Here is a 27956-nt window from a genome sequence, read left to right as displayed (position 1 = left end):
GCAGCCCAGATGGCCTTTTAACCCCGGACAAACAAAAGAGTCTATCCCTTTACTTTCATCAACTATCTCATCAGTCCGTGCTGACTGCAAGGACAGTCCTTCAAGCATTAGGGTTCATGGCATCTTGTATTCTGGTGCTTCCCAATGCCAAACTGCATATGAGGAAGCTGCAATGGTATCTCAAAGATGTATGGACACAGCACTGCCAGGATTTGGACACTGTCATTCAAATAATACCTTGCCTTCAAAAGGAATTTTTGTGGTGGGCTCAGGAATGTCACCTAAACAAGGGACTCTCTGTGACCCGGCCAGAGGCGAGTCAGATTTTAACGACAGATGCCTCGGACATTGCTTGGGGAGCTCATCTAAATGGAAAGTGGATACAAGACAAGTGGCCTGCCAGACTACAGCATCTACATATCAACATGAAGGAGATGTTAGCAGTCCAGTTTGCATTAATGGCTTTCAAGGAGTTACTTCTTCCAGGGCAGGTGTTGATTCTAACAGACAACACAACTGTCATGTGGTACATCAACAAACAAGGGGAACACATTCTTATCCTCTGTGCAGGCAAGCAATGATTTTATGGGAGACTGCGCCAGCTTGCAACTAACTCTTCAGGCAAGGTTTCTGCCGAGCACAGAACTCCTTAGCAGATGTGTTAAGCAGACAAATCATGGATCCCCACGAGTGGAAACTGGATCTTCATGTATTTCAGAAATTGACAGTGTCATGGGGAACTCCAGACATAGATCTGTTCGCTTCTCCACTAAACCACCAGCTGCCAAAGTTTTGCACAAAGGGGTTTCATCACACAGCTTGGAAAGTGGATGCTCTTTCTTTCAGTTGGAAAAATCTTCATGTGTATGCCTTTCCACCTCTGCCTCTTCTTCCAAAGGTGCTCTTAAAGGTCAGACAAGACAAGCCAAGGATGATTTTAATAGCTCCAGATTGGCCTCGCAACACTGGTACCCACTACTAAGGAGTCTGGTAAGGAAGCCTCCATGGCCTTTACCTTTGATTCCACATCTGTTATCTCAGAAGGACGGTCATCTGCTCAATGTCAAGCTTCACTCTCTTCATCTAACAGCCTGGCATATTCTGTGTTGAAACACAGCAGGTCTCAACTTCCTCAACAAGTTTTAAATGTGATTATGGAAGCTAGAAGACCTAGTACAAGGAAAGTGTACGAGAAAAATAGAAGAGGTTTTTATTTTGGAGTACAGCAAAGAATTTGGAGATTTCTGAGCCTAATTTGAGTGTGGCTCTTCAATATCTTACTGAGTTATTGGACAAAGGTTTGTCCTTCTCTTCCATTAAGATTCATGCTGCAGCAATTTCAGCTCACTATGATTGTGACCCACCATTGTTTTCGCATCCTTTGTTCAAGCAGTTTCTTAGAGGGGCAAAGAATATAAGACCCCCAATGAGAGCTCCTACTCCTGCTTGGGATCTCAATTTTGTGTTGGAAAACTTACTCTACAACCTTTTGAGCCTGCGGCTACTGCTGAACTGAAATACTTGTCATGGAAGACTGCTTTTCTGTTGGCTATTACTTCTGCAAGAAGGGTGTCTGAGTTGCAGGCCCTTATGGCAGTAGAGCCCTTTTTGATTTTCCATAAGGATAGGGTATCATTACGTACTAATCCTTCCTTTATGCCTAAGGTGGTTTCTAGTGTGGCTTTAAACCAAACTATTCATTTGCCTACTTTTTATGCAGACCCCAAAATAAAGGGGAAAAGATTTTGCACACTTTAGATGTACACAGGCAATTGCGTTATTATTTAAGCAGGACTAAGGATTTTAGGCAGTCTCAGCAGTTGTTTGTTTCTTTTGCTTTGAGTTCGCAGGGCAAGCCTGTGTCAAAACAAACTATTTCTAGGTGGATTGGGTTTTGCATTGCATTTTGTTATTCCCATCATGGCAAGGGGATTCCAGCTGGGATTAGGCCTCATTCCACTAGGGCTACTGCCACTTCAACTGCATTTCTAAGGGGGGTGGCAACTAAGGATATTTTGGAGGCAGCTACTTGGAGTTCAGTGCATACTTTCTCTAAGCATTATCACCTTCCTCTCTACTCTAAGTCTAGGGCTGGTTTTGCCACAGCTATTTTGCAAGGCATGTTGTCAGCTCCTGCTTCTTTATGATTTGCCAGCCTCCCTTACCTCTGCTTTGGGATTCTACCCAATAGTTAGGACTGCAGCAATGTGGAATGAAGAACATAGTACAGTTTTGTACCTACCATAAATGTAGATGTTCGAGGATCCACATTGCTGCAGTCCAATTTACCCTCCCTCCTTCCCTCTGTGTTTAGGGGTGGTTGTGTAGGTGAGGTTATATGCTGATATTTTTGTATATATTTTGTATATATTGTACATATTTTTGGTGCAGGTATATTGGGCCTTGTCTTTTAGGGTCTTCTGACATCTGGGGCAAGAAAAGACTGAGGATATGACGCCGGTCATGCGATTAGTACCCTGACGCACTGACGCCAGTCTAATGCGCCTGACCGACGTCGGCCGTGTACTCTGGTATTCGGGCCGACTGGACAGCGGACTACCCAATAGTTAGGACTGCAGCAATGTGGATCCTCGAACATCTACATTTATGGTAGGTACAAAACTGTACTTTTTTTCACTCACTCTGTATATAATATCAGTTATTTCCTTTATATCCTCAAGTGAACATGATCTTCACTTTGTATATAACATATGTATAAATTGCTTTTTGTCATTCACTCTGTATATAATGTCGTGTGTCTATTGTGTTTCTTTGGGGCAGAGATTGAAATAGGTACAGTGGGAGATCTACCCAGTTACAAATTCATAATAAAATAAATAAATAAAAATAACTGATCACGTATATGTTCTGGGAAGCAGAAATGTATGTCAGCTTGTTAAACCTTTGCTTATTTTGTGCGTAAATGGCATCATCAGTGGTTGCTGACTGTCTCAAGTTGTCATCCAGAACTGGTGGTGAAGTATAATGTTGGTACTGGTGAGAATAATAGTAAGAGCAAAGCATGGGCTTGTTCAGATAGACCTTATAAAAACAAGTGTGGGTAGGACTGATCATGAGAATGGAACTTAAAGGGATGGAAACCCTGATTCTTGCCCTACAAAATATGTTGCATTTACAATAATCAGAAGATTTAATGCATTAGAATACAGAATGTAAACAAAGGTATAACTACTTCTAAGTCTTTTTGTCAGTTGTCTGTATTGTTTGAGAGCCACCTTAAGTAAATATATTTATATATGTACTATGTTGGGTAGAAAAGATGTAACTGAATCTGAGAGGAAGGAGAGATGATAAAGATAAATAGAGAGTGGGAAAATGAGGAATAGGGAAGAAGTAGGAGATAGGGTGGATGTTAATTTGGGGGTGGCGGCATTAGTCATAGTCCCCATTGGGCATTCCTCATATTAAAATTGGGAACCACCAAAATGTTACCACCAACTCTAGTTTACTCATTTTTGCTTGCTAGTAGATGACTTCTGTCCTAATTGTGGCTTTCATAGATGCATGGAAGCGAGATCCTTTTTATGCTTCCAAGAGATCCTGTACAAGCATTCCTGATCAGCACGTGTTATTAATGTTATATGCCAGACTGGGTGATATACTCATTCTTGTGCCCCCCAGCTCTATCCTGCCATTCATGAAGTATGTATCTTGAGTTTAGTGTTTGTGGTAGGAAAGTTCCCGCATTTGGTGTGTAAAATGCATAAACCTTCACACTGTTCTTGCCAGGTTAGTAGGGAGAAAATGTTATATGATAAAAGACTGATGTTTGGTAAAAATTAAGATAAATATGCAGCTGCTCTTGGGGAATCAGTTTCCCTTGTGTTTATTTAATGTATATAACAGCAAGATAAATAAATCATATTTGGAACTGTGCTATTGCATTTTCATTGTGTTTTTCTATGGCTAGTGACCTATTCTTTGCAAGCATTAATACTACTTATACAGCAAACATTATCTCAGTTTCTTGGTGATACCAAACATCAGCTGTTTTATTGGAAGTCTTGACATCAAGTGGGTGTGATAGCACTGCACATTGCAATATAGTAATTTGAATGTTTACTGAATGCACCCTTGTACTTTATGTATGCTATGCATTTTATCTATAGTTTTCTATGTATTCTATGCCTTTTATCCTTTCGCAAGTAAAATGTCTTTTGCTGTTTGTGCTATATTGCCTCAAAATTGGCAAGTATTACTGTTGCCGCTCCTGAATGCCTATCTTACATTGGGGGTAGATGTTGCATTCTTTTATTGCTGTGCATCAGATTTGAGAGCTATCTCATTTCAGAACTGGACAACTATTTGTTTCACTTTGGTTCACTATTTTCTGTTTTCTATTTTTTTAGTGATCTCATTTCAACTTACCACTATTGCTAATGAGCCTCAACTAACCGTGACATATTAGCATTAAAGTGATACTAGAATGAAAGCGCATGGCAACATTGCTTGTTATTTAGATAATCTCTACTAATACTATATGTGAAATGCTGCAGTGTTGAAAATCACTTGTGAAAGTGTATCCCTGCTGCTATTAATATGAGCTAATATTATCTATGTACATTATCTTCTAGTAGTAGCAAACTGCATATCTCTGTCATAGATATATCCTAACATTTCATTTTCTCTTCCCTCAGCTATTTATTTCTACCTAAAACTTTGTCTTGCCCACCTCTTCTCTGTTGAAGAACTCCATCAGTATCCAAGCAAACTGCTCAGACTTTGAAGGCTTTGGATCCTGCCTCTTTAAACAAATATATGATAGGTTACTGACTGAAATGTTTTCATGTATGCAGGAATCCTACCTGTAATTATAAACAGAGCAAAGAATAAGCTAGATTAACTGTTTCAGGTGAAGGGAATCACCAAGTACAGCTGACGTCCTAACAGTTAAAGCAGACTACAGTAGGCAATAACTTATATTTCTAAAAAATTGCTAAGGGGGCAACCTAAATCATGTTTAATGATTAGACTTTAAAATGTGTTAAACTGATAAAATTTCACTGACTTGATAAAAGGCTAGCTAAATTAAACTTACCTGTTAGACTTTAACTATTACAAGTTCATTGTTTTTCAGCTACTGAACCCTGGCAGGGTTCATAATACAGCAATATCTTTTGCTTTCTACTGATTGTTTTTTGTCAAACACAGACAGTATTTCTGGTGCGGCTCTGCCCTGTTCACCCTTGCTCCTCTCAGGCTCACTCTAATCCCCTACCCTGCCCCCAATTCCCACCCGCCACACCTACTCCACTTTGGCACTTATATAACTCCTCCTTCCTTTTTCTACCGGTAGTGAAACTTTCTTTATATAATTCCCATACTCCACTAATTATGAAAGTCAACCCCTGTCTGTTTATTCTGCTTATTTTGCTTATTTACATTTACACTCTATTTTAGGTTAATGACTAGCACCCCCTTCCCATATAATCTGAAAACAAACACACAGTGTTCAGAGTCTGCCTTTAATGTCACATCATCTGCATATAGCAACTTTGTTGATCTGTCCCCTCTGACCTGTTTGCTAATGTAGTCCATCATCAGTATGAGCAAAGTAAGCTCAAAGCTGAACCCTGGTGCATACCCACTCCCACTTGGAACCCCTCTTTGAGACAGAATACTATTCATACTTGAGTCATTGGGTCCTTACACATAGCTTGCTGGAATTCTACCAGTGTTTCTGGGACTTTGAACTACTGCAGGAATGCCTAAATCAGCTTTCTTGAGATCTTGTCATTTGTTTTCTCCAAGTCTAGGAATGACCACTTGGATTCTGTCCTTTTCTCTAGCTTCTTCTCAACTATTTGTTTCCCTGCAAACATCAGGTCAGTTGTACTGCATCCTGATGTAAATCCAGACTTCTCATCTCCCATCCTACTTTCTAGTTCTCTGCATATTCATTTATCAGTCACCCTTTCCAGAACTTTTATGCAGTGTGACAGGAGTTTGATACGTCTGTACTGTTCACAGTTGTGAATGTCGTGTTTGTTCTTGAACACTGGCACTAGTATGCTTATTTTCAAGTCGTCTGGGATACGCCTTTCTCTCCACACTGCTCTGAGCACCCTTATGATCCATTTCTCCCCCATCTTATCCAGCATCTTTATCATATCTGCTGTGACCTCATCTGAGTCTGCTGCTTTCCCTGACTTCATTTTCCTTAATGCTGTTTTTACTTCTTCTGTGGTAGGTTTTGCCTTTTCTCTCATCATAAGCTGTATCTGGGGTAGTACTGCTTCTTTGGAATTTTCTTCATTTAGAAGCTGCTGGAAGTATTCCTTCCATCTGCCTTTGATTTCATGTAGACTGGTAAGTAGGTTCTTGCTGGCATGCCTTAAGAAGGTTGTCTTCTTTATCTTTCTTTGCCTTGCAACCTGATATAATTCCTTTATGCCATCTACTGACTTACTTTCCAGAAGCTGGTAGAGTTCCTCTGATGTTTTGTTCTTTGCTATTGCAACTCCTTTCTTAGCTTGTTAACCAACTAGGATTCCTTCCTAGTGTGGTCAGTATTTTTTATCTCCCACTTTTTCCTGTATGCCTTATTTCTTTTGATGACTTCTTGGACTTCTTCATTCCTCCAACAGCTTTCCTTATGTACCTTATTAACGCACCTGGCTTGGCTGCATATCTGTTCTATAGTCCTCACACATGCTGTTTAGAGGTGATACCATTCTTCTTCTTGAGGTGCCAGAACCCTGTATAATTTCTTGAACTGTTGTGCTTTTTCTCCAGTCAACTTCCAGGTCTTCAGTATGGTCTCTGTTGACCTTAGAGCCTTCTCTGACCACTGCTTCTAGCAGATTGTGGCAACCAGTGGTTAATGCTGTGTGCCAACTGTTTCACTGGGGATAACTTTGGTTCTACCCCAGTGCCCTTTATTAGGGGGAAGTTTACTTGAGTTGCATGTTGGCCACTCTTGTATGTGATTCTGTGACTGTCTCTCTTTCTGAACCATGTGTTGGCTATTATCAAGCCATTTGCCAGACAGAGGTCTAGAATACTGCTGTATCATTAGACTGGAGTCCGATTGCCATTAGTCTGGCACTAATTCTTATGACATCACTCACTGTCTTCTGAAGCCCCTCCCTCACCACAGTTCCCAGACCATTGATAGCCATGGTTATCCTTAATATTACTGCTATTTCTGTATATCTTGCTACTATTAATGGCATTGGGTATTATTTGCCATTAGCTTGCTATTGTTACTGTGTATTGATTGCATTTATTAATTCTGCATTCATATTGTTGTGTATTATTATTGCTATTCTCCTAGCATATCATGTGACAGTATGTAACAAAAACACTAACTAGACTACATGAAGCAATGCCATTTAAAATCTTTGTTTTCTCAGTTTTTCAGCAAAAAAAGTATGCAATTTCAGACTTGTTTTGTAGGAGGAAACAAAACCTCCCGTCTTCTAGATATCTGCATTGAGTATTGATTTTCAGCTTGCCAAGAGGAGTATAGACATGCAGTTTCCATTACCAAGAATAGACTTGAAAGCTGGATACATAAAAACTGAATTCTGAACTGCTCTGGTCGTAAAGTTTCAAGTGGTCAGCAAGGGGGTGGTAAACTTACAGGATGTAAAAGAAAGAAATGGCTACAAACCTCTTCTCTCTCGGGCTGTATTTTAGTCAGAGAAGTAATAACTGTGGCAAGAAAAACAAATTGGTCCAAAGGCTAACAGGAGAAGGAGAATCATATATCCACAGCTGAACCAAACCAACTGCAGATATGGAACAAAGGAATTCCAATGCATATCTACTGCTGGAATGTATTCTGCAGGGGAAGAAAACTGATTCAGATAGTCAGATTTTGAGATATTAATGTATCTTTCTCTCTACAGTTGTATTTGGACTGCTGATAGCTACCAACTGACAAGCAGGCAGACTCTGAAAGTGCTTGCTGAAGGACTATGATCCTGCTATGCACTCTGAAAAAGGAATGCATTTTTTAATCCAGGATCTGGCCACTACTCAAAGCAATTTTCTGGGAAGCAGAGTTATTCAGTGTGACAGAGAGAGATTTCAAGTCTACCTGTAAATTAATTGGATGCTAGCGAGGAGCCAGCATGGACGTGCAAGGAAGCATATTCAGTTTTTTTCCACATTTTCCAAAGGGAGTCAATACAGAATGCATGTCTAATTTCTAGTTGTCAAGAAGGATTAAATACTCTTAAACAAGAAGACTTTGCTGACAAGGCTATATGGACACTACAATAGTCTTCATTTTGCCCTGTAACCCCTGTAGATTGAGACAAAGATAAGCTAGAAGATAACAGATTTATATCTGTGAAAGCCAATCACTTAGAAGTACAGCTCACACTGCAGAGTAAAATGTGTGAAAGGCTTAGTCACCATAGAGGTATGCTGCTAGCACAGATTAAAGATTTGGAATCTTCCTTTTTATAAAAGAACCTTATTTGAGAGGTGTACATGGTAATATGGAGTGTTTAAAGAACTGGCAATCTGAATTTCAAAAACAAAGTGGGCATTTGACACAGCTAATGGGTAAGATGAAGTCAGAGCTGATAAACACAATATAAACATACCCCAGCTGTAGTAGCTGTAGTGAATGAGAGGGGCAGAATTTCAAACATCTAGGTAGAAAGTCTATTACCCCCACTAAATTGCTACCCATAAATTATATGGCTAAGAAGAATGCTAACTGCCAGAGTGACTGATTCTGATAGTGAGGATCCCCAGCCTACTAGTAGTAAAAAGGTGAACAAAAAGGGAACAAGGGTCTATAACCCCTAAAATTGCTTTGCAGTTCTTATACCTACTTGGTAGTAAGTTGATCTCAAAAGCAAAAAGTGGGTAATATTGCTCAGTAGATTAGAAAGTTAAAACAATGCTTTGCAGCTTTATCCACGATGAGTAAAGTAGAACAAAGTTTCATAATAAGGTGGTTCATAGATGATGAAAAGATAGACTGGGTGCTGAAGAAGATAAAACGAGGCACAATATTTTAATTGTTTTTAAAAAGGGAACTTGAGAGTTATTGCTATAGGAGTGAAGTTAGAAAAACCCCATATGCAATGAAATGTAGTGTAACATAAATTCCAAACCTTGTACCCCTTCAGCTGACCATATACCAGGTGAATACCTACAAATTGCATCTAAAGCTATTGCTTATCCTATATCCATCCTTATAAATAGAACAATTACTGAAGGAACAATCCCCAACATCTGGAAAGTTTCACACATCATCCCTCTGCATAAGGGTGGTTCCTCTACGGAGATTTCTAACTTTCGACCAATAGCCTTACTCTCTCCAATAGCAAAAATAATGGAAAAATGTATCCACCATCAGTTGCTCACCCACCTTCTCTCTAATAACTTACTTGCTAACTGTCAGCATAGTTTTAGACCTCACCATAGTACTACCACTGCCTTACTATCCTTTTCTGACTGTATTAACAAACATCGTAATAACAACTCTCTTTCATCTACGTTATTTATTGACCTGTCAAAAGCCTTCGACATGGTTAACCATCACCTACTTATTGATATACTAAAATCCCTATCTCTTGACCCACATGCAATACTTTGGTTTAAATCATACTTGGATAACAGACATCAAGCTGTTCTCGGGATAATAATTTATCCTCACACCTTCCAGTCAACATTGGAGTGCCCCAAGACTCCATATTAGGCCCTCTTCTCTTTTCAATCTTTATTAATGATCTTAACACTAAGATTCCACAAGCCACCTGCATACAATATGCAGATGATTCAACTTTAATGTGCTCTGCCAACTCTGCTTCCTCACTCCAGACCCTCATCCAAACTGTATTTCATACTGTTGAAAATTGGTTCATGAGTCATTGCCTCCTCCTTAACCCTAAAAAAACTAAATTATTGCTCTTTACTCCTAACCAAAGGTCTCCACAATGTCACTTCACAGTAACTTCCAACAATGGAACGACCATATCCCCAGACACTACAACCCAACTCGTAGCTATTACAATAGACCACAGCCTTAGCTATGATGATCATATTAATACTACTATAAATTCAGTCAGCCGAAAACTAGGATCCCTTTATAGAATCAAACCCTTCCTCACACCACTACCCTGTTTTACGCCTCTGCCATTTATACTAACCTATCTAAAAACAACCTTAGCAATCTTGCAACCAGCTATAATAACATTGCCAGATTTGCCACTGGCTCCCCTTTTAGAACCCATCACTGTCACAACCTTAAAAAGCTAGGATGGTTAGAACTGCAGAATCAACTACTTTCTCAACAACTGACTATTACCCAAAAGATTCTCTACCATCCTAACAAGACTCCTATCCTCACTAGTATGGTTACCCCATATAATAATCTGGCAACATTACGCTCTGCTAATAAACTTCTAGTCTCTACTACAAAATCTAACAACAAGGCCGGGGACTCACTATTCTCCAACACAGTGGGAAAAACCTGGAACCAGCTTCCTAAAGAATTATCATCATTTTCTTCCACACTACTCTTCAGAAAACTTCTTAAAGAACATCTCAAAACACACTGGCTATGTCCCTGCTCTAACCCAGACTAAAAGTCTATTTCCTTATCTCCCACTCCATCTCCCTTCTCCCACTCCCCTACCCTCTTTGCTCTGTTGTTTTATTACACCTAGCAATTGCAACTAGAACTCTAACCACTTCCTAGCATTAAAAAGACTTCCTCTCAGCACTGTTTTATGACTTACTTCTCTAAAAGAACTCTCCTCCTATTTTCTAATATAAAATAATGTAATGTAACTTCCTTCTATAATGTATTCTAAGATACTATTGCCTACATTGGAGATTTTCTCCCCAGGCCTCTACTGAATATGTACTGCATGTTGGTATTAGATTGTGTGCCTGTAACCATGCCTCTAATTTATGATAATTCTTGGTATTCTTTATCATCTTATGTATGCTATCCAAAGTTTTCTTTTGCAGGTAAATCTTACACAATTTTTGTATTGTCTATTCTAAAAGAATGTTTTGCATATTCTGTATGCTATGCAGGAGCGGCCTTAGGTCAACTGGTGCCCTAGGCAAACTGGCTCAGCAGAGCCCCCCACCACACCACCTGGTGCCCCCGTCCTGGTCTACCTACAACAAATTAATACTGGAAAAATGCCCCTGCTAGAACGGCGCCCTAGGCGGCCACCTAGTTGGCCTATGCCTAAGGCCGGCTATGATGCTATGATACTATTTCCTGTGTTGGAGCTTTTCTCTCCGGGCCTCTACTGAAAATGGACATATATCCAGTTGGATAAGCCCGGTCAACAAATGTAAAATAAAATAAAAATAAATCCCCACGACATCTGTAAATAAGTGAAGGATATATTTTGTAGCTGGTGATTTTTTTTCAGATACAGAGAGAGATAGATGATTTTTAAGATGTGTACTTCTAGAGCCTACTGTCCCATATTAGGGCACAGTTATCCCTAAAACTTGGAAAGAAACCCAGAACTGTGCAGTGCATTGTATTCAAGGCAGTAAATATTTGAAAATCCACTGGGAGGGATGAAGTTCTACCGGGGGGGGCAGGATATCTGCTACCCAAGCCCAGATGTTAGAATTAAAAGCTTCTGATATGCTTGATATCCAGTTAATGAATGCAGATACCAAATTTTATCTCAAAAAAGGACAGTAGATTAGAATCAAGGCCAGACATCTGTGGTATGAAATTGAACCATATGGTTTACACCTTCAAAACAACAGAATAGTGGCTATCCAATGTATCAACCCTCGGGGGGGGGGGGGGGCAAGGGAGCCAAGAATCCTCCTGGGTGTATGCAGTAACTAGGCAGTTAATTCAGTACTTTGCAGAGGTGACAAATCCGATCACTGAGCTGCTAAAAAGTCAGAAGTCTGTGTATGGGGAGGGGATCAAGAAAAAGCCATGCAAACTTAAAGGATAGATAGAGTCTGATCCCATGCATGGCATATCCAGAGATAGATAAAAATCTCCTTGTAGAAACAAGATATACTGACAGTGGCAGTGTTGTCCATTTTCAAAAGCATGTTTCTCATGACTGTGTTGAAGCTTATGCTAGCAATATACCAAGTAAGGCAGAGAAACCATTCACATAGTGAAAAAGGCTCTCCTTTCTACTATATGGGCATTACAAAGATTAAAAAACTATGTGGCAAAAAGGTTGTGGTACCTGTAATGGATTTGTACTGCAACTTACAGAGGAACCAGTCTGAATTTGCAAGAAAGCATCTTCAGTTTGTTTCTGGATTTCCCAGAGAGAAAGAAAGAGAGCAAGAGGATACATAACTGTGTTTATCAAGGACTGGATATCCTTAAACAAGGAGAGTTTGCCAACAAAGGACTTGTGGACAGTAACAAGAACTTTTTTGTAGCTTGGACTGACCAGTGATGATTGAGATGCCAAAAGCAATTTTTTCTAACTTTTACTGCTGTACACCAATTTCATCTTTATTGATTTGTGTATAACCATCTATAAAAATAAAAAAATCAAATTAGTAATGTAATTTTAATGTCATAATGAATTCTATTTTATATAAAATTCAACCTGGTGTGTGCTAGCTATTTTAATTTTACCTTGATTGGAACCTAGAAAAATAGGTTTAGAAAGAGGGAAAATGAGTATTAACACAGCTAATTCTCACCCTAAACAAATGCATAGCCTGTAATACAAAATAAATGTTTTGACACAAGAATAGTTAGACCTTCACTTACTGTAACTTGCCTCCAGATTACTGTATTTGCAGTTTACTGTTTCTCATGGAGTTCATTATTAACGGATTTGTTCCTGCCTGCTTGGTGAGATGAACACATGCCCCTGTGTCACATTTGTATCTTCAGCAGGATAGTAGCAACTTACAACCCCACTGCCTTGCCCTTGGAATAGAACCCTCCATGTGTCCTAGGTGAGCTCCTGCAGACACCTAAGCTGTTAATGAAGCCCAAGACACCTTGGTCATAGTAGAAGCTTTATCCATCTGTGCCACTGGAGCTGGAACCTGGCAGGAAAAGTCTAATGTATCTAATACTTTTTTGTGAGAGTCTTCCATTTCTTATTGCCCCATTACTCTGGCTGTAATTTTGCAAGGAATTATTTATGAAACAAGATGAGATAATATCAGTATGTTGGAAATGATAGTTAATATTTTGTTTACAAAGGTAGTTGATTTGCAGGAGAAAGAATGGCCTGTTTTGTTTGTTTGTTTGGGTGTTTGAAGTTAAAGCAGGCCGTTGTATTTTGTTAGTATATCTAGAGACAAGCAGAAATATAGCAACTTTGTACTCTTTGATAAAGTAACTACGTCTTTAAGTTGTAGATGAGACGCCATTATTTTGTTAAATTAACTCAGCTTTGATGGAAACCTGCCTATAAGTAAATATCTGAGCAGTGTTTTTTTCTTCTTTTTCTTCCTCTTGCCTGTCAACCACCTCTGTTACATCAGCTGGTATAATGCAGAGGCTGTCATTTAGGCATTCATCATAGGAGGTGGTTCTTTAAGCCCCACCATTTCCTCAACATATGCCAAGATGCTGTCTAAGGGGTGAGTATGCAGTGAGCGGTATAAGGGCAGACAGTTACTACCATGGGTAAAGTAATTCTCAAGAATCCATGAGAAATGAAACAATGTTAACCAACAGTTTTTGTCTGGAATTCATAGACAGCTTGCATAGGGTCATATTACTCACAACTTAGTAGAACAGTCTTACAATACTCAGCATTGAGGTTTTTCAGAACAACATACAAATGCAATATCCCATGTGGAGTAGACTATTAAATCAGGCCATTCAGCATCCTGGTGTGCTACTCTGTACATATTCTTGTTCAGTACAGTGATTCATAGATACCCATACTGTACAAGATCTAGGTAGAATAGTTTGCAAAATATATGCCCTACTGAGATTGCCAATATGGAGAAGTAGTGCAATATTGTGTGTGAACCCACGGTAGTGGTGCTGCGGTAGCGTTGTCGCCTCACAGCAAGACGTTGTCACAATCGATTCTCAGCTAGAGCCTCTTCTGTCTAGAGGCATGCGTGAATGGGCGTGCCTTCGTTGAAGATTGTGTGTCAGGGCTGGTAACTCGGCATGTAAAAATCCACTACCAAACATTAGCGGACCGGACCCTAACCGGGATAAGCCGAAAGACACAACAAGTGCAATATTTTGTGTGTGTGTGTGTGTGTGTGTGTGTGTGAGTGTGGGTGTATGCACACGCAAATGATTGTATTTGCTTGAATGTTTGTTATATGGGTATGGATGAAGTTATTGGTGTGTGTGTGTGTGTGTGTGTGTGTGTGTGTGTGTGTGTGTGTGTGTGAGAGAGGGCACGCGCGCACGCGTGTGTGTGTGTATATACGCATATGATTGTATTTGCTTGAATGTTTGTTATATTGGTATGGATGAGGTTACTGGGGGTTCAACGTGTTCCAACACTAGATGCGTGTCTGTATGTGTAAAGTGTGTAAAAATGTACCTCTGTGTATGTCTGGTGAAAGATGTGTATATTCTGTGGGTTGTCCTCCAGGTAGCTGCACAGTTATCCCTAGAACTTAGAAAGAAACCCAGAACTGTGCAGTGCATTGTATCCAAGGCAGTGAATATCTGGAAATCCATTGGGAGGGATGACGTTCTATGGGGGGGGGGGCAGGATACATTTCTGAGCAATTCATAGCTATGCAAGTCCTATTTTAATCTGGTCTATGGCCATGCATTTTGTGCATGCCTGTGAGATGCAAATCAGAAAAGTGCAGCTCCCCATCTGTGCATGACAAGCTATATTTCTCTGCAACACAGCTATGAATTACAGCACTTACTTTTTTCTCATACAAGGAGGCAACTGAGGTAACATTATTATTTTTCATTCCAGCTTTCTTGCAGTTATTGTTATTAATGTCACCAGCTTTTACTTGTTCTTACACACGATGTTCTTTACTGTCTCTTGGAAGTCTTTTAAAATATTTTAATTGTATTCAAAGGGTGTCATGAAAGCTTCCATTTTCTAAAGCATGTACACTGGTGTGATTTATAATGGTGAATTTAATGCAAAGTAATAACTTGAATTTTAGTTAGAAAAGCAGTCCTAAGGATTCAGAATTAGACCCACTGTTCATGGTAAGAGCTGTGGTAGAAAAACTGTTTACATAATGCAGAGATTTGCAATTCAGGATCATGTTAGCCTCATTGAGAAAAGACCTTCTCTGCTAATTGCATGCCTCTGAATCACTGTCAACTACCAAGAGTGCAGAACAGCACTTTCCTGTGATAGATAACACTGTCGTCCATGCATTGCATTGGCACAGCAGGTATCCTCCCCCATTCACTCTCTCACACACACACACACACACACACACACACACACACACACACACACACACCACATACTATAAACCTGTCACTGTGTTGTCAGAATGTCTCCAATGGCTTCCTTTTCATGCCATCATAAATCATTGATGATTACAGTCAGTCATTAATGACAAATATTAATTTCACATTTCATATCCTTCAGTAAATACATGCTGGTACAAAAACTGTTATTCTAATGACTTCTAAGTTTATAAAAGGAAAACAGTCTGTCCCTGATTGTGTGTCTATCCCACCATTAATTTTGGTTTTGTTTTGATTTTTTTCGCTATGAGGGTGAGAAGTATGCTTATGTGTGTTCTGTCCCTTTCCCTCATAACTCATGAACTTATTGCAGACATTGAATAATGCTGAGATCTTCTTTAGAAGGCTAAAAAACCTTTGCTAGACTAACTTGTCATAGCAACAAGGTAATGCTTTTGCTTCCTGTGGCAAGGGTTTGCAAGGTTTTTTATCATTTTTTCCCTCTTTTGTAATCTTTTTTACAACTCTTATTTATATTAAATTCCTGTTGTGTAGCGGGGGAGCAGAGGACTAACATCCTCTGTGTGAGGTGAGAGGGTATAAGCTTGGAGTCCGTTTTAGTGTCATTAAAGCATGCTGTTTATATTGTCCTGGATGTCTAGTGGCTTCCCCCTTGATCCATGTTGTTTTTTACTTTTTAATCAAGTACCTTTAAAGCACGCTTTGTAGAGTTTCCTGGTGTTTAGTTGTTCCCCCACCCCCAGGTGCCATTAAGACATGATGATCTAATGGTACGCTGTTGTCTAATGTTCCCTCTAACTCACATTGTGTACAAGTGCTGTTAAGGCTTGAGATAAAATGTAATCCCTGGCGGTTGCTGTTCCCCCATTTCATATTTTACTGTAGTGCCATTGAGGGACTTTGTTAAAGATGTATCCCTGTTGTGTAGTGGTGCTCTCTAACCTACACTGCCCCTTTTTTAAATAGATGCCCTTAAGGCACGTTGTTAGTGTTCCCTCAAACCTTGGTGCCATTAAAGCACAATCTGTCAGAGTTATTGCTTATGACTAATGTTACCCCCGATTCCCATTAGGTTTAGTTTCTTTTAAGGCACAAAGTGTAAAAGTAATCTCTATTGTCTAATGGCTCGGTCAGATCCAACAGTGTTGCAGGACTTGCTCATTGCTCTAAGGGAGTGTGCAGGTATGGCAGCCTCCTCCCTCATCACATGCACATTCACACTTTCTTTCCATACATGCGTGCGCGCACACACACACACACACACACACACACACACACACACACACACACACACACACACACACAGCACCCTCTCCACCCAATTGCAGTCACGGACACATACACACATATTCCTAACCTACCCTGTCACTAACCCACCTACTGCTACTTTCCAGGCAGACACACTCAGTCACACATGCAACCCCTCACATAGACACACACACACACACACACACACACACACACACACACATTCCCCCAACACTACCTGTCCACTAAACTCCCTGGTACTTAACTCTGGTATAATGAAGAAATGCAAGCTTTTGTCACTGTTCATTACCAAGACTGGCCAGGAGCAGCTGGCTAAGTGTTTTACTACTGGCAGTTCAGAGGGAGAACACGTGTCTAATTAGCTTGTGCCAGTCAACCAGAACGTCTCATTACCATTTGGCACAGCCACAGAGACAACACACTGCAGTGCTGCACATCTTCATGTTGCAGCACCGTGGTAGGGCTGTGTCTGAATCAGAAGTGGTTACCGCACCTCATGGCATCCTTTCTGAATTGGGCTAAGTACTTCAGGAATGGTCATTTCATCTTTAACAGTTTTAGCATTTATTTCCTGTTTAAAGGTTAACAGATTTTATTCACTTTTTAGTATGTTGTGTGTAACAAACAAAACATATTTTAATCTTTGACTTTGGTACTTGATCAGGCTCAGCAGTTTGAATGGGTGAAGAACTCGTACCCAGATCTTTATTCCAAAATCCAGGACTATGTGAAGAAGGGTCAGTTTGTTCCTGTTGGAGGCACATGGGTAGAAATGGTAATGTATTCTGGACTTTTAGTCCGTTATTTTGGCTTATATAGTTTTGCCACTGAAAAATAGTTCCCTTATGTTTACTGCTTTACAGCTAGTATAAAATGTAACTCCGTACAGAATTTAATCTTGTCTGTATTAGTTTACATGCAGTTAGAAACAAGACATTATGGGAGTTAAAATTTGCAGACAGTGGATAATGAGCATGAACTGAACCTAGGAAGGTTTCTGTTTTGTTTCTGCCTCTTTATTTCTTTCATTATTCACATTTTAGTACATTAAAGGGGCACTATCTCGTTCCTGAAATCAGCTGCTTGCCTGAGTACTTTGCTTACATTTTAATGCTATGTAAGTCACATGTTCACACAGAGGCAGGAGTTTCTGATTCGCTTTTTTGCATACTACAGGTCAGCCTTCACAAACTTTAGCGGGTAAAGTGCCAACAGTTTGTCCTTTTGTATTTTCCTTCCCCCACCTGTTATAGCCTATAGGCTATTTGATTAGCTGAATGATTTAGCCTCAGCCAGAGATGCTATCTAGTCACACTCAGATCTACAGCATCTTTAGTATGTGCTTGTTTTTTGTGAAACTTAGTGGAATGATTATCCCAGCTATGCAATTGAAATTTTTTATGTTTGTTTTTGTTTCAGCCTTGCTGCTACATGCTTTTTCCCTTCACTGGTCTTCATTTTTCATATGGTCAGTAATAGTGTTGCTTATTAGTGCATGTACTCATGCAGACATGCATTTATTTATAAGACAGTTTCTCTCATTTCACAGGACAGCATTCCTTTGGACAGTTGCATCTTGGAAACAAACCCAAGTTGCAAATGTCCTAAGATTCTAGAAGAATAAAATCTTATAACTCTTATAACATTTCAATAAAAAACACGTCGGACAACTCTGAACTTGAATCTTGTTAGCGTACTAAAAGTATTTTCCCATTGAATGACACCATTCAGGAATGACACAGTAACTGTCTGTATAACACTGAATCTGAAGTAGTTAACTTCATTTTATCTGCAACCTGTGGGTATACTGATCCGTATCAGATCCGAGCCGGCAACTTTTTTTCTAGCATCTGCTCCAAGCTCCGAGCTCCTCCCCTTACCCATAATGCACTACCATCTCCTGTCTTCATCAGATCTCGTTTGCCGCGTCAGTAGTGTGCATTGTGGCCTCCTTTGCTCTGAGCTCAGGGATAGTTGTTGTATCTTTCGGCTTTTCCCGGTTAGGGGTCGCCACAGCGGAACTCTGGTCCGCTAATGATTGGCAGTAGATTTTTATGTACCGACTTGCCAGGCCTGACGCACAAACTTCAACGAAGGTACGCCCATCCACACATGTCTCCAGGCAGAAGATGCTTTAGCTAAGAATCGAACTGGACAGCGTCTTACTGTGAGGTGACAACGCTACCGCAGCACCACCACCGCAGCTCTGAGCTCAGGGATAGTAAGTGTTATTAATACTTAATCTTGTATGTGTCTGAGTGATTTTTTCCCTTCCTCCCCTTTTTAGTGTATCGCTTGTTCGTCGGTTTAAAAAAAAAAAAAGTTTTGTTAAACTTGGTAGAGTAGTTGTTAGGCTTGCCCTTCCCCTACCTGTGTTTGTGTGTGGTTTTTCTGGTAGGTAGTGTTTTCTTTTTGGGTGAAGGACCATGGCTGATCAGCCAAAATCTGTTTGCAAGAAGTGTACAGAGTGTGGCCATAAGCTCTTCCTGGCTGATGGTCACACTGTGTGTGTGATTTGCTTGGGAGTGGCACATTTGTCCACTCAATGTTCTATCTGCACTGGGTTCAATCCTAGGGCCCTCAGGGATTGGAAGGCCAAGTTAGTAGCCAAAGGCCTTCTCCCCCCGCATCCATGCTGGAATCTGCCATGGCCTCGGTACCTAGTGCTCAACCTCCCACCCAGACAGGGACCCAAACTCCCTCTTCTTCTGGTGCTGGGCCTAATAAAGACAAATCTACAGTCAGCGTGGCTGACAAGGAAAAGGACAGAGAAAGGCGCAAAGAGGATAGGGACAAGACAAAGGACAGACCTCACAAGAGATCCCCGGACAGGGAGCTCTTTCTTAGTACCCCTTCTAAGGCCATGAGGCCAGTTTCTCCATGGCTCCAGTCTCCTCGTTTCTCCCCGGAGCCATTGGAACATTCGCACCCGAGGCCTTCCTCCCTGTCATTGCGCAGACCAGCCAGATCCGAGTCAGTGGCCTCTTCGATGCTGACTCTGAGTTTATCGGACTTGGACATGGACAGGATGATGCGGAGATTCATTCAGACCCAAATACAGATGGGAGTCTTGCCAGGCCCCTCTCCCTCTGGAGGGGGGACCTCCATGCCCTTTTTCCACCCCATCTCTCCTTCCCCGATCCGTGCTTCGGGGCTCTTGGATCTGAGGATTTTCAGAGCTGGTAGCTCGGCGCCGACGGTTCCTCCAACCTCGACTCCGGCTGTTACCTTGAGTTCCTCGGATCTGATTAGTTCGGATCCGAGCGACTCTCGGAGCCGCAGACAGGGAGTCGTACCTGAGGGAATGGATTCTTTGTCTCCGACCTTTTTGGATCCGACCCGTTTCCTCAGACCTCAGGCTACCCTTGCTTCAGCTCCGGTTCCCACTTCGGATCCAGGGAGGGCGTCTTCCTTGCTGGGTACTAAGGAGGTCCGCTCTCCCTCTGCCTTCGAAGTGGTGGAGAAGGTTCTCTCCCAGGGATTGAGACCCTAGACCATCCCCTCGGATTCCACACAAGCCCCCCTGGATTTGGCGACGACTCCCTTCATCCTGTCTCAGGGACAGCCCGTACCAGAGGATCCCCAGGTTAATTTCCGTGAGGAACCCCCTGTGGCTCACGAATCCTCTTCTGAGAGTCCCACTGAAGAGGGTCACCATAAGCGCAAGTGCAAAAGGAGGCACTTGGACTCCCCCAAGTCCCTCACTACGGACACTGACTTAGATGAAGGAGAAGGTTCCCCCAGGTCACATCCCAAAGACGTCTCCTTCGGAGAAGTCATGGAGATCCTCCACCAGAGGGGAGGTTGGTCAGCCCCAAAACCTTCTGTGGATGACTCGGTGTTCCTGGAGGCCTTTGGCACGGGCCCATCTACTTCCTGGGTGTCCCTGCCAGCGGACCCCTTGGTGGACCTTATCACCACACGGCATGGAAGGAGCCTGACACCGTAGAGCCCATTCCCCAAACTCCCTGACAAAATTTTATCACCCCCTTCCGACAAGCAACCTTGGTCAAAAGGAGCCCCAGTTGATGCTATGTTGGTTGCAGTGGCCATCAAGAAGGAACTAGCACAGGAAAGTTCCTCAATTCACCCTCCAGACAAGGAGTCCAGGTCAGTGGATAGGTTTGGGAAGTGTGTCTATTCCTCAGCGACCTTTTCAATCCATGCACTGAGCTATTTGGCACATGTGATCCAGCTTCAGTGAGACTCTGCTTCAGAATTCGCTGAGTCGCCCCCAGAGTCTTTATCGCCGCAGGACAAACAGTTGTTCTCTGCGAAAATGTCTACTCTGAAGTCAATCTCAAACACATCTATGTGGCTCCTTTCCCATACCATGGAAGGAGTAGCTAGGGTGGCTGGGACAGGCATAGGCATGAGGCGTCATGCCTGGCTCAGGTTGTGTCAGTTCGCGGACCCTTTCAAGGCATCATTTATCAATGCTCCCTACGACGTTTCTTCCCTTTTTGGGAAGATAGTACATGACACACTTGTCCAGAGTGAAAAGGACGGGAAGACTTTATCTGCCGGGATCTGCTTCTCTAACCCTCAGCAGTCCTTCTCTAGGAATCAAAGAGGGCAGAAGAAAATGTGGTTCCGAAAATCTCAGTTTTCCCGGGATTCTCAGGACAACTATTCCCCCAGAGGCAGAGGGGGACAGGATTGACGCCGACCCAGAGATAGAGGGGGGGTCCCAGAAGAATTTTCGGTCTAGGAAACATTTTTCTGATAGACCCGGTCCTCAGCCCTGAGGGGTTGCCCGATTATCCTACTCTGGAGGCAGTCATGGGAAGATTGTCCTTACACCCAGCGGCATGGGAGTCCATTACGACAGATCACTGGGTGTTACAGATAATATCCAGAGGTTACACTATCCCATTTGTTGCCCCTTCAAATATTCCAAAACACCTCCCGGATGTTCCACCCGCTCACAGGGAGGCCACAGCTCCAGAGGTTTCAAAGCTGCTTCTCAAACGAGCCATCAAAAAGGCCCCCCCCCGATCAGGCATCTACTCAAGGTTCTTTTTGGTGCCAAAAAAGACGGGGGACCTCAGGCCAATTCTAGACCTGTCAACATTGAACCTGTAGCTGTAGCCAAACAGAAATTCCAGATCACCCCTACAGTCCATTCTACCTTATCTCTGAGAGTGTGACTGGATGTGCTTGTTAGACCTCCAGGATGCTTACTACCACATCAAAATACACAGAAGCTCCAGGAGGTTTCTGCGCTTCCGGCTGGGAGCCAGTCATTTTTCAGTTCAGAGCCCTACCCTTCGATCTCACCACAGACCCTAGCATGTTCACGAAAGGTAATGGCAGCTGTAGCGGCTCACCTGAGGCTTCATGGTATTCAGGTGTTTCCTTACCTGGACAACTGGCTCTTCGCTGTGCCCAACAAGCATCACCTGTGTCTGGCCCGAGATTTCTTCATTCGGTTGGCAGATCTACTGGGAATTACAGTCAATGTTCAGAAATCCCAATTGCAACCAGTACAAATTTTAGACTTCATTGGGGCATGGCTAGACACTTTGTAGATGAAGGTATTCTTAACTCCAGACAGGATCTTACACCTCAGGTGCCACATAACTCAGATAGCAAACTCCAAGTCTCCAAAGGCGAGCGAGGTTCTCCGGGCTTTGGGCTCCATGGCTGCCTCCATATCAATTCTCCCTTGGTTTCTTCAGTGGACTCTGGCTGTTCAACGGTCTTGGCTACACCTGCCCATGGAATTTCCGATCAGGATCAGTCCTGTCTGCTGGACGTCCCATCTTTGGTGGTTAAGATGTTCATCGTGCATACAGCTGCAGTCATCACACTTGGGTTATCCTGCCGTCAGGCTGGTCCTCAGTCGGCTGAATTCCAAAGTCTAGGTCCGGCGTCAGTTGTCGTCGCTTCTTCCCTGACGTTAGTGCGGCAAGAGTATAAAAGAGGCAGCCGACGCCATTTTCTTCAGTCTTTCTTGCCGCGCGGTGCCCGAAGCAGAAGCAGTTCGCAAGTGCCGGTCGGCCAGCTCCTGAGATTTACGAACAGTATTTCAGCCGAAGTCTTCTTTAAAGCTAAGTACCCCGTTACGGAAACTTTTCTTGCCTCAGACCGATGTCAGACAAAGTTAATAATTGCATTTCTTGTGGGAAACAAATGCCGCATAAGGATTTTCACTCTTACTGTATACCTTGCTTAGGGCCAGACCACGACGTCTCAGCCTACCGTGTTTGTGCTAGGTTTAACAAGCACACTCTTAAGCGCCGGGCGGAGTTCGCCCTTCATTATTTTGGAAAAAAATTTAATTATATCATGTCGGATGCACCGACGCCAGTTTTAGGCAAAAGACGCAAGGATTAGGATAGACATCCGAGGCCTGCACCGAGTACTGAGATCACGCTTAGGCCGACTACCGGTTCTCTGGTTCTCAGCGAGGCGCCTACGCAGCCCCTGACTACCGATGAAACTATTTTACCGGCGACTTCAGTACCCGAGGCCGCAGAATCCTCGGGCTCCATTCCCACTGCAAATACTGACGCCACTCTTGGCGGGGAAACCGAAATTTTAGCAAGGCCTGCCATTTCTGAAGGCGTTTTCAGGCCTACCACCTCCTCTATTAAATCATTCACTCAGTCTAAAGCTGCAATAAAAATTAAAAAACAAGGTCCTCAGACCCCCTCTCAAGGCCCCATGCCCAAAAAACAGATGCTTAAAATGGCTGAGGATTTGATTACTCTCATCAGGAGTTCTCAACCCACCTCAGACAAAAGACCCATGTTGGAGGAAGACTACCCTTCCTCAGACCAGGCTTCTATTACTTCAGACCATTCTGAGGACCAAGATTATGCCTATTCCCCTTTTGAGGACTCTGATGCTGAGGAGTCTATTCCCTCGGTCTCCCCCCCCCTGAGGACTACTCTTTTGGGGAAACCCTGCATACATTGAGAGAGCACTTCCACTGGGAAGGCCAAGATTACTCAGATTCCAAGAAAAGGCTCAGGGAATTTCTACTACTTCCCCAGCATAGGCCCCTGGCTATTCCTCCTGTTTTAGATATTTTGGATGATGTGTACGCAGAAGCCAGTCTTAATCCAGACTCATTACCTCCAGCCCCTGTTAAACCAGACAGATATTACCAGGTCCCTGATTCTCACCAGTTCCTTTATAAAAGCCATACTGCTGACCCAGAAACAATTTCACAGGGTCCCAAGGGGATTAAGGCCTCTACTGCTAAAAACCCTTTGCCTTCAGAGAGAGATTCTAGAGCATTAGAAAGGTGGGGGAAAGGTGTATACATCAGCCACTTTAACCATGAGGGCATTAAACTGTCAATTTCATATGTTAAAATACCAACAGTTCTTGCTATCTCAGCTGAAAGGCAAAATGACAGAAACAGAACAACCAGACTTGAAAGAGTTGCAGGATTTGTTGCATGGAGCAGAACAAGTGGGAAAACATACCTTGCAGTGTGGTTTTGATGCTTTAGAGGCCTCATGCAGAGCTGCTGTCACAGGGTCAGTCATACGTAGACATGCTTGGCTTAAAGAGCAAACCTTACCAGATCATGTCAAAGCAAAGTTATTAGATGCACCACTACAAAAAGATGTATTGTTTGGTGTTAAAGCTGAGGAGGTACTAAAGAAAATGGAGGAAAAAGTGAAATCTATGCAAACAGTTAAAGATTTCTTGCAGGTGCAGCCTCCATGCTTCAGCAGAAACTGGCCTTCAAAAAATTGGTCCTTTCCAGCCACGGACAGACCCCAAAGGGGCAGATACAGACGCCCAAGGGGTAGAGGACAACCTCAAGGATCTTACAGAGCTAGACAGTGGCAAACACCAGCCCCCAGAGGTGGAGAAGATAGACCACAGTCATTTAGAAAACAGATGCAATGACTTTCCTCTATGCCTGCCAAACAAAGATATAATGGCAGCACCTTTGGGCGGAAAACTGGCCTTATTTTCAAAAAACTGGCACATTGTTACACAGGACAAATGGATTCTATATATTATAGACAGGGGCTACAGGTTCCACTTTCACACCCTTCCAAAAATGAGAGGCATGCCAAACCTGCCACAAAATCAGTGGGCAGAGGCACAAAGGCAAATTTCCACTCTTATGGCTATGAAAGCAATTCAAGAGGTACCTGCAAAAGAACAAGGTCAAGGTTTTTATTCAAGACTATTTCTGGTACCAAGGAAGGACAAAGATTGGAGACCCATCTTAGACCTATCTATTCTAAACACATATCTAGAGGTACCAAAATTCAAGATGCTCACATTACAGCAGCTTCTTCCCATGCTGGGCAAGGAGTCTTGGCTGGTAACGTTGGACCTCAAGGAGGCATACCTGCATGTCCCTATCAGACAAGATTGCAGAAGATACCTCAGATTTCTTGCAGGTTCAACCCATTACCAATTCTCTGCATTGCCCTTTGGCTTATCTACTGCGCCCAGAGTGTTTACGAAATGCCTGGCATCAGTAATTGCCTTCTGCAGACAACGAGGAATCCAAATCTACCCATATCTGGACGACTGCCTGATCCAAGCAGACAGAAAGGACCTTCTATTGCAACATCTGGCGTTTGTAATAAAACTGTTAAACTGCCTGGGGTACACAGTGAACAAAAAGAAATCAAAACTAATACCTTCTCAACAGATAATTTTCCTGGGTGCCAGCTTAAATACAACTACCCAGATGGCCTACCTCACGCCAGACAAACAAGAGCAACTGTCTCACTACTACAACAAAATGGCAACTTTAACCAGGCTAACTGCAAGGAAAATCCTGCAGGCTCTGGGGTTCATGGCATCTTGCATCCTACTAATACCATTTGCAAAGCTGCATATGAGGAAACTACAATGGTACCTAAAAAACTTATGGTCTCAGCACAGCCACAGCTTGGAAACAATTATACCACTCATTCCATGCCTTCAAAAGGAATTTTTGTGGTGGGCTCAAGCATGCCAAAGAAACACAGGTCTTCCTTTCTGTTTACCACAAGCAACTCAAATCATCACAACAGACGCCTCAGACTACGCCTGGGGAGCACACATGGCAGGTCAGTGTATTCAGGGAAAATGGTCCCAAAAAGAGATGCACCTACACATCAACCAAAAGGAGATGCTAGCCGTGCAAAATGCTCTTATGACCTTCAAAGACCTACTGCATCCAGGCCAGCTATTAATAAGGAAAGACAACACCACAGTCATGTGGTGCATAAACAAACAGGGAGGAACACATTCATACCCCCTGTGCAGGCAAGCCATGACCCTGTGGAACACAGCACTGGAATTACAAATTCAACTACAGGCACAATTCTTGCCAGGGAAGGAAAACACACTGGCAGACAACTTGAGCAGAAATATGACAGACCCACACGAATGGAAGTTACATCCTCAAGTCTTCTCAAAGATAACTCAGGCATGGGGACAGCCAGACATAGATCTATTTGCTACCCACAGAAATTACCAGTTGGAAAAATTCTGCTCAAAGACCTATCATCCACAGGCCTGGAAAGTGGACGCACTCTCTTTCAATTGGACAACATTGACAGTGTATGCCTTCCTGCCTCTACCTCTACTGGCCAAAGTCCTGTTAAAAACCAGAGCAGAGAGGCCACAAATGATTCTCATTGCTCCAGACTGGCCACAACACACTGATATCCTCTCCTAAAGAGCCTGTCACACTCACCACCATGGATCCTTCCTCAAGTTCCTCTTCTGTTGTCCCAGCACAACTATAAGACCCTTCACAGCCAGCTCAGAACTCTAAATCTAGCTGCATGGAGAATACCTTAATTTACCAACAAACTCTCCTCTCCAAAGAGGTACAGGATGTCATCTTGGAGGCCAGGAGACCCTCTACTAGAAAAACTTACTCCGCCAAATGGAAACGATTTTGTTCCTGGAATCAAGCAAAGGGTCAGAATCTTTGGGTAATAAATATACCTCAGATTTTACAGTACCTAACTGAGATGTTAAACAGTGGCCTCTCCTTCTCTTCCATCAAGATCCACGCTTCAGCCATTTCAGCACAATACAATACGGATCCTCCTTTATTCTCACATCCTCCATTAAGGCAGTTCCTCAGAGGGGCAAAAAATATAAAACCCCACGGAAACCACCAGCTCCAGCTTGGGACATCAACTTATTGGAGAAGCTGACACTGCCTCCTTTTGAGCCGGCTTCTTCAGCAGAGCTACAATACTTGTCATGGAAAACAGCCTTCCTTCTGGCTATTACCTCAGCATGCATGGTTTCGGAGCTACAGGCCCTCATGGCTGTGCAACCATTCATCATTTTCCATCAGGACAGGGTTTCCTTACGAACCAACCCTACCTTCATGCCAAAGGTAGTATCCAGTGTGGCTTTGAATCAGACTATTCATTTACCTACCTTTTATCCAAATCCACAGAACAAAGGATAGAGGCTACTACATTCCTTGGACATTCACAGGCAACTTCGTTATTACTTGGACAGAACAAAGTCATTCAGAAAATCTGAGCAGCTCTTTGTGTCCTATGCTACAGGTGCTCAAGGAAAGGCTATTTCCAAACAGACTATTTCAAAATGGATAGCCCACTGCATACGCTTTTGTTATTCATTTCATGCAAAATCAGTGCCTGTATACATCAGATCCCACTCCACCAGGGTTACAGCTACCTCAGCAGCTTTCCTCAGGGGGGTCCCTACCAAGGACATTTCGGAAGCAGCTACTTGGAGTTCAGTGCACACATTCTCCAAGCACTACCACCTTCCACTATACTCAAAATCTAGAGTGGGCTTTGCCACAGCAGTCCTGCAGGGCATTCTAGCCCCTCCTAATTCCGCTTAGTACCAGCCACCCTTACTTAGCTTTGGGATTCTACCCAAGTGTGATGACTGCAGCTGTATGCACGATGAACATAGTACAGTTTTGTACCTACCATAAATGTAGATGTTCGAGTGCGCATACAGCTGCAGTCCAGGTTACCCTCCCTCCATCCCCTCTTAGGACAGGGCTTATGACAAACACCTTTAACATACAACCTATTTGGGGTATCCCTTTATGATGTATTTGCTTGCAACTACTGTTTTGATTTATCTACTTATGTATGTTTGCATGACATCATGTTTTGCCTTCCTTTCTGGGGGCACCTGACATCTGGGGCAAGAAAAACTGAAGAAAATGGCGTCGGCTGCCTCTTTTATACCCCTGCCGCACTGACGTCAGGGAAGAAGCGACAACAACCGACGCCGGTCTTAGACTTTGGAATTCGGCCGACTGAGGACCCGCCTGACGACAGGATAACCCAAGTGTGATGACTGCAGCTGTATGCGAACTCGAACATCTATATTTATGGTAGGTACAAAACTG

The 27956-nt window shown here is 42.6% G+C and overlaps 1 protein-coding gene across 1 annotated transcript in view; it reads left to right on the top strand.

The window, feature by feature from the left end:
* The window catches only part of MAN2C1 (mannosidase alpha class 2C member 1), a 1630015-nt gene that overhangs the window by 512053 nt on the left and 1090006 nt on the right, over positions 1-27956 (top strand). Inside the window, exon 8 of the mRNA XM_044077185.1 lies at positions 17286-17396. Coding sequence (XP_043933120.1) covers positions 17286-17396 — 111 coding nt within the window. The remainder of the gene's footprint in view (positions 1-17285; positions 17397-27956) is intronic.

Source organism: Protopterus annectens, chromosome 7.part0, assembly GCF_019279795.1.
Source record: "Protopterus annectens isolate FY-2018-M chromosome 7.part0, PAN1.0, whole genome shotgun sequence".
NCBI classification, from domain to species: Eukaryota; Metazoa; Chordata; order Ceratodontiformes; family Protopteridae; genus Protopterus; species Protopterus annectens.
The sequence above is the reverse complement of the archived record's forward strand: the minus strand, read 5'-3'. Positions and strand labels throughout refer to the sequence as shown.